General features: G+C 40.2%; 1 protein-coding gene across 3 annotated transcripts in view; it reads right to left on the bottom strand.

The window, feature by feature from the left end:
* EXPH5 (exophilin 5) overlaps window positions 1-13207 on the bottom strand; it is a 35376-nt gene that overhangs the window by 9036 nt on the left and 13133 nt on the right. The window contains exons 2-5 of one of the 3 annotated variants that reach the window (XM_075490981.1): window positions 9612-9769; window positions 7030-7174; window positions 2373-2421; window positions 790-916 (exon numbers count right to left, since the gene is read on the bottom strand). In XM_075490981.1, the coding sequence (XP_075347096.1) occupies window positions 790-916; window positions 2373-2421; window positions 7030-7174; window positions 9612-9769 (479 nt within the window). Of the gene's footprint in view, window positions 1-789; window positions 917-2372; window positions 2422-5081; window positions 5502-7029; window positions 7175-9611; window positions 9770-13207 lie in introns of those variants that run through there. The other 2 variants (XM_075490982.1, XM_075490983.1) reach the window with 2 other exon arrangements.

The following is a 13207-nucleotide window of genomic DNA, read 5'->3' as shown; positions in this document are numbered from 1 at the left end:
TTTTCTCTGTCAGTGGGCAAGTGTGCACAGTTATGACTGACACCCAAAAGCGGTGACAGGCATGTGAGTTTCAGAAGAACCACTGTCCACCATGCAGTGCTCTCCTCTGCCAGCATTGCCGACTCACCCACTGCTTACCGATCATGCTGTCATTCTGTGATCTCTTGTAATTTTGGGTGGTAGAAAGTAATATTCATGGACATTTTTTTGCATAGATCTGAGAAAGTTTATGGAAGAACACCTCTGTACTCCCATAGGCTGGGAGAGAACTTGCCTCGCTTCCCAGCAGTGAGAAAAAAAAAAAAGAACCTGCAACTTTCAACTGGTGCTATAAGGGCTCCCAGAAAGCTAACTGAATGCCATAATGCCTCTTGCTTCTATGGTTTGAGGCTTTAAAATTCATAAAACTAGGCCCAGTAATTCATTATTATCAAAATTATGCATGCAGGAAACTGGGATGAAATTCTTCTCACATAACTGTACGTCCGCCTCTAAAGGGCTCCTGTCAGAATCAGCAGAGAGGAATGCACGCTTTTAAGGTGTGATTCTTCTGAACTGGATAAGTATGAGATGAAATGCGCTCCAAGAGTGACCAGTGACACATCCTGAAGTCAATGTCAGCATAGACATTCTGCTATCAGATGAAGCGAGAAAAAAGCAGCCACTATGCTAGGAAGTAAAGAGCCGTATCTTTACAGCCTATGCTTCTGCAGAAAATTCTCTGAAACCAGTCACCATAGTCACTTCTGGTAACAATAATATCAGAACAAAGTAAGGACACAGACTTACCACTGAAAAACTCCTTCTCTAGCTGTTCATTCCATTCCTGTGTACTTTTCTCCATCCTTTCATTTTGGTTTGCATCAAAAGAATGACCACTTGTTTCAGCTGACGTTGGGGAATTACACATTTCAGCCTGTTAAAAATTGTAAGGCAACGTGATTTTAGTTCTACATGTGGGTTCAAATCATGTTTCACATGTCACATCACAAATTGTGTCACAAGTCACAGACGTCAGTAAACTCTTTGTGGGTCCATTAAATACTGTATTATTAAAATATGCAGCTGAGGATTGTGAAGTTACATGCATTTTAGAGATTTTTACATATGTAATAAGGAGATTTGCTCATCTTGTCCTCATACGGTAGCATGTTTTGGATACATAAGTTATAATGACCTTATAATAAAGGGCATAGTTTACTTATTTTCTCCATATGCATCCTTATTGCATTGTATCTCTTAATTTAGTTTTTCCTAATCACTTCTTCCTTGACCAGCACATTTTAAAATTCACACACTGACCTCCCAACAGAGATTTAATAATTTAACACCACAGTCAATTTTCATATTGCAAGACAGCACTTTAGGGGGCTGTGATAAATTACCTTAGCAGTGGGGGAAATGTCATCCTATTCCCCATCTGAGTTTAGTTTACATGTTAAGCTGGAGAAGTTCCTATCCCATCCATATTTCTCTCAGCACACCATCTCAGATGGTAGAAGTGCAGACAACTGCTGAACTGCTGATTTATTTTAGCTGAGATTCTTCTTCCTTTTTTTTAGTAAAACCCCTTACTACTTTTTAGTTCTCAATATTCGTAGTATTTTACTTGTCTAGTTAGAATAGTCTATTTATATAATAGGCAGGATTCTCTGATAAGATCTTTTTCAGTCATATATTAATATAGATTATCCCTTTGTTTTTGAAATATGAGAGAAGGGAGGTGGCCAATTTACCTCCTCTATACCTTTGATTATATACTGTATACCTTCTTCGTCCCCTCTTTATTTCAACAGCATGCACTTAAATTACATCAGAAATAAATCTGTTGTTTCATCCTTAAATTGAGCTTGTGCTTATAAAATGGAACATTCAGCCAAAAAATAATTTCCTACTGTCAAAATTTACATTTACACAGTAATTCTGCACATGGAAATGTTGCAAGAGAGGCTCTAGGTTACTGCCTGCCCAAGTCAGCTACTCTTTTTCACCCCTGTACAAATGAAAAGAAAGTAAATATGGTGTGAGTTTTGACCTATTTGCAGGATGGTTACAGTTGCCAAAATATGTGAGGGTTTTGGCCTAGGAAATTATCCATGCAATTATTCCATCATTAAGAGAGAACTGAAACCTGATCAGAGCTAGACTTAGGGCTTACCTAGGAAAGCTTTGGACTTGTATCATTAACAGGGCAAGCTCATTCTGCTGGGTTCAATAGGTTCACAACACAGGCATTTTACTTAGTGTTTAAAAAAAGAACTGCAAGAATACTACTTAAACAGGTGTTATATCAACAGCCTAAACAAGGGGACTAGTTTTTGAAAAATCTGCGGTTTAAATGTTGCTGACAATAAAGTTGATAAGCTACTTACCGTTGCCATTTCTTCCACTTTTGAAGATGGGCTAGCAGAACTGTCATATCTGTAGGCAGAAGGATTTAAATGTTGGCTTTGGAAAGGAACGCGATGTAATTTTACCAGGTAGTAAATATCCAGCAGTCTCTTTAACAACTATTGAGAAGCATCTGAAAAAAGACTGCTCTATGAAGAATCCATCCTTCCCCCCCAAAAAATCCTGCTAACAACCCCAAAAAATTCTGCTAACAAAAACATGTTGGGGAAATGTACCATTCAGTTTGGCCTTGTCAGCTTGCAAATGTCATAGCTGCGCAGCCAAGAATGAACTCAACTACTGATATCTCAATGTCTGCAACAGCCATGAATTAATTGTTTCAATCCAGCATTATGATAAGATGGTATTACTTCCTTTTCCAAACAACAATAATTTAGTAGGTACTACGAATAGCCAAAGTTAACTACTTGTAAATCTGTAAGTGGTTTGCATCTGCAATTCTATTGTTTTTCTCTTCCATTTCACGCTGCTCAGGCGCAGAGCTATGCTCTGCCCCTGCAAAGGAGGAGAGACAGACAGCAGATTGTTTTCGGTGTGAACTTTGGAACTTGCTGCTACTCACCCAAAACAGCCTTTATTTACCAATTTTTAGCACATGGTAGAAGGCTCGTCTGCTTTCCTAAGCTACATAGGACTGCAAGGGCTTGGCAGAGAACTGGCTAGAGCGTCTGTGAGTAATGCAGTGGTCAGAACAAGCCGAGAAACCCTGAACCTTTTAAGGTATTCTGTTCTACAGGGTGACTTGCAGACATAAAAATACAAAATAAACTAAAGAAACAAGAACAGGACTTGACTTCACTGAGCCTATTCGATTCTGCAGATCCTTATTTTACAACTAAGCAAACCCAGCCCCTTCAAAAGCCCTGAAGGAAATGTTCCTCAGCTTGTGCTTATTGCCAGTTCTTCCTTGTCTCAGAAACTGCTTTTTCCCAGGAAGTTAATTCTTGAAAGTGAAGCAGGGAAAGACAGTTCTGCTCAGTCCTGTTTGTCTCAAAGTCTTTTTGAATGACCTTGTTCTTAGGCTCTTAAAACCTTCTTGTGCTCAGGTAGACTACTTTATTGTGTTTCAACAGCAAGTATAAACCAGCTTGTTGGCAGGTTCTTTGTGGCCCAGCCTTTCTTCCTGAAGTGCTTTGTCATTTGTTTGCAATGTGCTTGCAGGCAGGGAAGAACAGTTGAAAGGTGCAATTTGTTTTTTTCTTCTGTAATTGTGAACTGTAAAACCAGGATTCCTCTCTGACATGGGGTCCAACTGAAACCAAAGGAAACAAGCCTGTTGACCTCAGTGGGCTTAGGATCCAGCCAGACAATCTGAATCTGAAAGTCCTAATTTTTCCTTGTAGCACTGAATATGAACAGCCATTAATTCAGTGGGTTACCGCTCCCTGTGAATGAAGTTTACAGAACCAGGACTCAGAGATGTATGTAGCTCTTCCTTTAAACTAAAATAATGTTGAATATGCTTTAATACTTCTACAACAAATTGAGAATGAAGCTTATGTTTCAGAGTGATTTTCAGAGTGATCACAATGATTGCCTGCAAACCAAGTTCAATGAAATCCCATGGCTTAGTGAGTTACCTTAATTTTAATTGTATGCATAACAAAAATGTAAAAGTTTTGTTAGAAGTTCTCTTCTTCAGCTTTACTGTGCAAAGCCTCTCTACAGTTCTCCCCACTTGGTGCTGTGCTTGGTCTTAATAGCTCCCTGCAATGAAGCTACCTGAAGTAGACATGTTAGTTAGAAATGTCTTCTGATAGTCTAGGCAAAAATTAAATTTTCATTTGCACCTCTGGCACTATTTTAAATTCCTCCATGTCTTTGTTGTCACTGTTCTTTCAGAAATAACTGGTCATTGCACCCTGCTTTATTTTCCTCCCTGTCAAGTTACACAGACAAGGTTATTTTAATCTTCTCCCTATGCCAATCCCTCCACTTCTCAAACTGCCTCATTATTTTTTCTGAACACTTTTATGTTTTTCAGCATTTAAAAATTAAAGTTTTGCTTACTTCCAGAGAAATATTGCTTAATTTTAGGAAAAAGTAATTCAGTTTCTTTTTTGGTTAAGGATATTGAGCAATGTTTACATTATTTTGCACACACATGCACGTACACATACACACATACTTGTAAACATTATCTATTTTTCATAAACAGAAAAGAAATAAAATTGCTGCTCAAGTTCACAAATATTTGCCATCAGAAAAATGGTACTCACTATGGAAAACAAGAAGTTATATTTTATACTTTTTCACTTATATACATATGTATCCTTTTTATGACAACCAAATGTAAGATTAAAAGTAAAAGATGACTCTACTTACTACTATCACTACTGGTACCAATAATATAAATCCACGAATTAAAATCTGCTGCGAATTAGTATTGTCACTAAGGCACCTGTCTTCCCCAGGCCATCTCTGAGCTGTCTAATGTCAGAGTGTAATCCGTTTTCTTCTATACTGTTCTTATCAGTACTACATAAGAAGCCAGCTAAGCAACAAACACATAACTCAAATATGCTGAAAACACAATTAAACAGGATTTCTTTTCCAGTGTGAATCACACACACATATTAGAAAAGAATAAGGGTGAATTCAAGAACACTGAACACCTTTGAACCAAAAGTGATCAAACATTTCACTACCTGCAGACTACAGTTACAAACCTTTTATTAGCATCTTCTGAATCTCCACGTAAGCATACTCTTTTTTGCAGCATCCATAATTTATTCTCACAGCAAAACACCACCGCAGCTTATGAAACTGTCTCTCCAGTACAGAAAGGACCCTCTAAACAGCCATTAATATTTAGCTATTTAAAAGCTTCTGCCAGTTAGGCTTACTTACAGGATTTACAGTGCTGCCTCCTATTGTATTTCACTAGCTCTCCAAAATAACTCTAGCTGGTGAGAGGCAGGTTATTTCAGTGCTTTGTCTATGCATAAAGCAAACCACATGCCACGGCAACACCTAGAAGAGGGTGGGGGAAGTTTTCGACAGAAAGGCGTGACTAGAAAATGTAGCAATCAGCTTCGCTACACGTCAGGATTGACTTGTTTATTTTTCAAGCTATGCTCGGTAAGAAATCAAAGCCATCTGAGCCTGAGATACGATAGGTTTTCTGTGGAAAAGCCAGATAAACCCATATTAGAAAAGCTGATGCAATGAGTAGGCACGGTTTATTTTTTTGCCTTCTTAAATTAAGAAATCATTTCAATGCTTAGATTCTACAGCAAAGCCTAGACCTTTGCTTGTGCATTGCCTACCTTACCGTGCACCAGGATAAAGTGCCCTTAAAATCGGATTCGCTGTTACACAAGTGCCCTTTATTCTGCAGGGAGGGCTGCGGTCCCATGTTGGCATGTCCCAGCGTAAGGGGCATTACCATGTCACGGGAGCAGATGACATGTATGGAACACTGTTAAAACTGTGCAAATTTTTTTGTTTCTAGGCTGCGTTGCTATGTAGGAGAATTGTTACCAGTAAACATCCACAAAGCTAACCTCACGGCCTCTATTCAAACCTCTCCTTAAACCTCCAGCTTTGATACAAACACTCCACAATGGCAAGCTGCTGTGCTACAAAACCTACGTATCAGACTAATCATCATTTCTTTAGAGCCTTACATTCCCTGTCATTGTTTATTATGGCTGTTCCTTGTCTTAGTATCATGCCACCTAGGAGCCCCAGGCACGGACCAGAATACCAGCCTGAGAATCAGAGTGAAAATCAGCTCTTTGTGCCAAAGATCTTGCAGCTTCATACTTAAGATTTCACAGTACTGCACAATGCACCTTTACCTATGATTTCCAGTCCCAAGCATTACCCTAAGATGCACACAAAAATAGTAGTATTTCGCTCAGGTGCTGCTGACCTACAGGATCATACAGGACAAAAGTTAGAAGAGAACAGTCAGCCTAACTAGCCCGAGCATAGACCCCCGGCCCCCAAGTTCAGTCTGAACAGCAGCTTTGACCCTGTGGATGGCAAGGGAGAAGGATGCTCTTCCAACAGCAGCTCCAGCGCTGCATATGAGACCGTCTTTGGTTCAGATCCAGTTGAAAGCAAAGCCCTGATGAAGCATTGAAGACAAAAGCACTGGAGAGCTGCCCTGTTTGCCCGGCTAGAGCTAAAGCTGCAGGCCTGCCTCTAAGCTGCCTCTGGGCTAGAAATGGTGGGAACTTATGCAGCAGAGCTGCCTGGGGCTGGTACTCTCTGCCATGGCCTGGGAAAGCTACACTTTCCTGTTATATCACAGCCACAGGGCATCAGATCCCCATGCGCCTTACACCTTGTCCTCTTGAGAGGGAATTAAATAGGATGCAGCTGCTGCTAAGTCTCGGGGCTTTCATACACTTAAAGCCTTCATGCAAAATTTGAGCAAAACAGATTTAGCCAAGAGACTTTACCTATTACTTGCCACTTAGTCCTCATTCTTCTGACACAGAACAGATACTCTTTCATTACATGACCAAGTAAAATCCCAGTCTTCCCAGTGAGGTGAAAGGCAAGAGACTGGAAAAATAATTTTAACAAAGTTTTCTAAACAAAACACAGAACAATTCGTAGACTTTCTTAAAGCCGGAAGTAATGTATGTTCTGATTATAGCTCACCGTGGTTGCTTCTGAGTCTGGTTTTTCCTTGATTTTCTAAAGGAGAAAAGCCAAGCAAAAGGTGATCTGAACCCCAGAAAGGAAGCTGTAGTGTTCTTTTGTGCTTGAGGATTTGTGCAGGATGACATTTTTACTTCTTTACGATCTAAAAATATTTAAAAAATTGATTTGTTTCAAGTTCTTACTAAATACAGAATTAAAATATACATAAAAAGTTATGTCTTCATGAACAATTTTCTTTTGCTTACCTTTTATGCCAGAAAAATCCAGTTTTATTGACATTTTTGGGCAGATTATGTGACATGCTGGTGTATAGTGACTAACTAGAAGACTAAGAGAAAGATAAACAGGTCTAAAGTTTCAAAAAGTATTATTGGGTTTGGGTGACGCATGCGAGATAAATGAGGCTGATTTTCAGAAAGTAATCAGCACTCAACCATTTGAAAAACAGAACAGTTTTAAAATAATAGGGAAATTAGACATTTTAAAATTGAGGCACCCACAATCATTAGTTACTTTCTTTTCACCTTTGTAAGAAATATAAATATGACAACCCTGAATACACTATAGTTTAATAGACTGCAATGTAACTACATAACAGTAATTCAGATTAAGGTGTCTTCTGTACCATACAATTCTTTATGATGGGATTCCCATGGCCACTGGAGTACATTTTTTTCTGCTACAAACTGAATATCGGAACTGTATTTTAAATGCAAGATTATAATGAATGATTTCTTTGGGAAGGTTATGATTTGATTTCTTCAAACACAACGTAAACCCAGTCTGCCTGTAAAATCAGCTGGCAATTGGTGTGAAGGAGAGGATGAGTACTGCTCACAGATTAGGGAAAGAAACTGCAGGGTCTGCTATAAAACAGGCCACAGGAAATCAGAGGACATAAGGAAACAAGACTTCACTCAGGAATAAGGCACTGCATCTTTTTTTTTTTCCATTTAAAACATCATATGCCTGAAACAATACAACAGCCTGAAAAATGCTTATCCAATGACTGTAGGAGAAAGCAAAACCAGAAATGAGAGCAAAGTGTCACTGATAACAACAGCAAGGGGAAGCATTTTGGACCTAGTCCAAAGTGAAGTGAAGAATTCATGTCATGTGATTTAAATCCTGTGTGCAATATGTGGCTTTCACTTCAGTGACAATCACTGTGTATTACAAAATGCTGTATCCTTTATCCCTTTCAGAGCCTAACCTCTTGGTGGCATTGTTTGACTTGACAATGAAGGTGACATCAGGAGAGTCCTAATAGCACTCTGCTGTAGCCAGTATGGTCTACGGATGTAGACAGAGCAAGGCTTGTGGGTAGAAGTCGTACCTTTTATTAAACCAACTCATACAGTTGGAAATATCAGAAAAGCCTCTGAGGCCCACAACCCCTTCTTCAGATCTGAAATAGAAGCAGCAGCTTTCAAAGGTAAATACCAGAGAACAATTACACAGAGTTTAGTTAGCTAACACATCAATTAGACCACCTCTGAGAGAGAAAAACAGTAGATAGCTGTGGACTAGAGGGAATGTTGGGGAAAAAGAGTCAGGAAAGAGAGAGATCTGTTCTGTGTAGGTCTGTAGTTTCAGAAAATTTTTAGGGTTTCACTTTTCTTTTGAAATACAAGACTCTGCTTCCAGTTGCTATGAAGCACAAATAGGAAGAGCTCAATGAAAACCATGCAGAAATGTGAATGAAATAAAAGCATATATTATGCATGAAAACTATCTGGATGGAAGATTAAAAAGACAGTACAGAGTGCCATGTCTGGTATAGAGACACCATGTTTCTTGTGCATGTTCACTTTGGATGGGCAACAGAACCTGTGAAATGAGATGTCCAGAAGTTGCTTCCTGGTCAGCCCAACTTTCCAGGCTTTGTCACACATGCTGATAATCAGCACTGGCCCACCTTTAGCCCAGTGGCACCAGGAAAAGTTTTCCACCGGTACAGTCAAACCTCTCTCACCCAAACCCAGATTACCTACTTATTCCAAATGTCATTTAGGTGCTTCTAGTTTCTTTAACTAGGTAAAACTAGGTAAAACCGAAACAGTTTTTGTACAAAGTAAACATTACTGCTTTGATTGGGAAACCGCCACTATATTTACTATAATTACAGCAACTTCATCTTGATTAAGAAAGAAATTTTCTACAGAGAGGACAATCAATCACTGGAACAACCTCCCCGGGGATATGGTGGAGTCCCCATCACTGGAGGTTTACAAGATGCGACTGGACAGGGTGCTAGATAATTTCACCCAAGCTCCCTTTCCCATGAAAGGTTGGGCCAGATGATCTTCTGATGTCCTTCCAACCTGGGCTGTTCTATGATTCTAACTATGTGATAAGAATATCAGGGATTTTCTGTTGTGACTCCCAGCTGTGCTTTTAACAGAATCTGCTTAAAGAAACATAGTCATTTTGAAAATGTATCTTTGGTAAAACTTTGACATGAGAAGAAACTCAATGCAATTTCGGAAACTCCTTAGCTATTACACTCTGAAATGCTCAAAGACATTGGTTTGGTGACCATTATGATGTGGATAAGGAAATGGAAAAATGCAACTCACTGCTGTTTTTGTTCTTCCTTAGCTGATGCTCTAATGGTGCTTTTAGCATTCTATTGACATCAATGTAATTCTGAAATTTTTTTCTTTGTATTTCTTCAAACCATTCTCCAGTCACTCCCTGCAGCCCTGTTTCAGACTGCTTTCTCTTCAGAAGTTTGCTAGAAAGGAAAAAAAAAAAAAGTCAAACAATTTCTTTTTAAGCCATTTTAGATATTACAGGCACATCATTAGGAACTCTCCCTGTTGTTCATTTAAGTATTTACAGTATATTTCTACAAATAATGACTTTTTAAAAGATACGGTGGGACATGATACATTCACAGCAATCACATAAACGTTTTAGTGACAGCAGAATTCTCCAGCTTAACAATGAGATTAAGTGGATGACTCATATGCTTGCATTATGCTCTGCCTTGAAGAAGTGCATCCTTCTTCCTTGCAAAAATGAGGTAATAATTCATAAGCATTATAAAACTAATTGAAAGTAAGATTAAGTTCACCCAATAATTGAATTAGAATAAATAACACTCTAACAAAGCAATTCTTGAAGTATTTATTCACTCATTTAAGCAGAAGCAATAACAAGATTATTCCGATTTTCAAGAGGAAGCTTACTGAGGCCCTGACGCTGAGGTGCCCACCACACATTTTCTACATAAAGGAGAATAATAAATTGTGAATTCAACTAATAGGTATTCATACAACATGTTCAACGAGTTTATCACATTTTCTTCTTTCCTTGCTGCATAGTGATTCTGCCTGTGTTTAATATGTATGGAAGCAACTAATAATGAATATGAATGTTCTGCCATGCAGAGGCAAAGCCTGAACAAGCTACACACATGTAGCTGCAACTGAAGAAGCTGTTTAATAGCAAGTTCAGGTTTTAGACCAAGAGGGCACAGGAATGAATTGTTTACCTGGACATAAAAGAACAAGGTACAGTTGCAAAGGAGTCAGAAGAGTGCAACGGACATGCAAAGTTACTTGTTTTCAAATTACGTTATGCAAGTGCCTAATATACAGATGCAAATGCAGCAAATCCACGCCCCAACTGATTCTGATGGCAACAGAACAAGACTTTGTGCAGAGCCTAGAGATGTAATACTAATGTTTTAGTGAGGCTTTCATGTAAATCTTCCACCTTAATTAGTGGTAAAACCCACGTCTAGGAATACAGATGCTCTCAGAGAACATAAATTATTTCAGTTATCAACTTAAATAAAACCTCATATTCTCTGAGACAACATTAATTCACCAAACAAACTTAAAATTAAATATCTAGTCTGGAAATGGATGTATTTCCATTGATACAGGGTATATCGTCCATACCAGCGCCTACTGTTCATCTGGTGGCATCTGAAGAACGGGAGGGCAGGAGAGAGACATTTTTGGTAAACGAGTGAATATTTCCCTCGAAGAAGATTACACAGACATATGCACAAGTGCTAGCCATTTGAAATAAACTTATTACAAAGGCAAAAACGTTAATCATCAGAGATATTGCGGCACCATGGGAGTGACTAAACACCATAAACGCCATCTGCGGCATGGAAAACAGCCTAGTAGTAATGTGAAACAGGAGGAGGCGATGAACAACGTGCTCTCAAGCGCCAACTTCATGACCTCACTCCTGTGGCCTTAGCAAAGGGGATCCAAGATACCAGGAGGAGGAAAAGCACACAGAGCCAGGCATGAGGTATGCTGGGAGTGGCCGCAGTCACAGCGACTGCCCGGAAAACAAGCCCAGAGCAGTTTTGCTGAAGTCCCGAAAGCGGAGACCATCTCTTATCTCCACCCCGTGGCCTTTTAGAGCCCAAGCAGGAGGAGTTGGGCTTTCTCCTCAGGATGCGACGCGCTCGCGTCTCCCGCCCGTTCCCGGGGGAGGCGGCGGGCGCAGACCCGGGCGCCACCTGGCGGCGGCGGCCAGAACCACACCCGAGCGCCTGCCACGCAGCACCGCCCCCGCGCTCGCGGCGGGGCGGGTCTTCGGCCTGCTCGCGCGCCAGCGGGAAGGTGGCGTTAGTGGCGAAGAACTACCTCCTGGCTTTACATTTGCGCGTTCCAGAGAGAAGAAAAAATACAAACAACCACACTTACTCTAACATCGACCGTATCAGGCACTGCATGAACGTGCCTTTCACCGGAAAATGTATCAAAAATCTTGCACAAACACTGACGTTAATATTTAAACACCGTAAAGTCTTCACTGGTACATGCTTGGCGTTATCTGTAGTCATTATCTGGGATCGTGCTGCTTTTGAATTGTGCTGTCATCCCCAACTCATGAAATAAATCCTTTTAAGTTGCTTGTGCGTATTTATATTTACACACTCAGGCAGGCCCATATACTGAACCCTATAGATATGTGAGTACCGAATAATATTAATATGATACATAATACATAATTGCAGTATTGCATGACTATTAAATATTTCTCATTTGCAATGACTCCCAGCCAAACCACCTCATTTCCCTATATACCTGCTCTGTCAAGTCTGCATGCCCCCTCATGGTACTAATGAACGACAGTTGTGAACTAGAAGGAAAGCCCGTCTCAAGAAACAATTACAGCAGAAGATGGTATCTGCAGTCAGTATTGCAATGAACTTGCCTGTGAGGCAGTGCTATTGTTACTTGGATTGCAAATTATATATTGAGACACCGCTCAGTAGGAGTGTCAAAACACCTAATGCCCTCTAAACCAAATGTACTAATCCTGCCTCCCTGTCTGCTCCATCCATCCTTCCTCCTCGTTTCTCTACAGCCGCTTTGGACACTCGGAGCCACTTCCTTTTGAGAGGAGACAACATCATTGTGACTGGGAAAAGTACCTGTAAGCTGTTGCAGGATTAAAGGCCACTTCATGCCAGGATAACTTACAGGAGACTGCTCCACAAACCGGAGCAGGCAGCAGTCCTAAATGACCTCACAGGCTACACCTTGTTACCTTTTCCCATCTATTATCCTACACAGCATCTAAAGTAATGAATCACTCGGGAGCAATTCCTTTGCACTGTTTTTAAAAACATCTCTTCCTTATTGGCACAAGGATGTCCCGGTAGTTCTTATGCAGACATCTCCGGGGAAAAGTTAACCTAAATGTTTGTATGTACTAGACTTTCATGTGGGTTATCGTAAATATTGTGAAAAGAGCTGCAGCCTCCCCCTGCCACTTCCTGTTAGGATAATAAGGAGCTTTAATTGCTACTGTAAGAGGAAAGGTATTTTCTCTACCATCTTCATTCTGAATATAAAGCAGAAGACAGATGTGTAAGGTAGCAGAAACTGGGTTGCCAAATAGGACGTCTGGGGACATCTCTGCTGTTTGCAGGGGACAGAGGACTCAATCCCACTTTTGCCAAAGCAGGAATTAAGATTCCTGTTGATTTCAGCAGAAGCAGAATTTGGCCACACACCTCACGAGAGAACAGATGCACAGCAACCACCGAGCACGAGGAATTGCACCGGGTGAAGGATAAGCAGACCACTATTTGCTCATTGGATCAAAGCTCTCAGTGTCTGAGAAGACAAGGCTGAAAGGATTGCAGATAAAAACAGTGCCAAAAGCATTAGATAAAAACTACAGCAGGGCA

The sequence above is a fragment of the Mycteria americana genome, chromosome 1 (genome assembly GCF_035582795.1).
Source record: "Mycteria americana isolate JAX WOST 10 ecotype Jacksonville Zoo and Gardens chromosome 1, USCA_MyAme_1.0, whole genome shotgun sequence".
Classification (NCBI taxonomy): domain Eukaryota; kingdom Metazoa; phylum Chordata; class Aves; order Ciconiiformes; family Ciconiidae; genus Mycteria; species Mycteria americana.
This window is presented reverse-complemented; position numbering and strand designations above follow the sequence as displayed.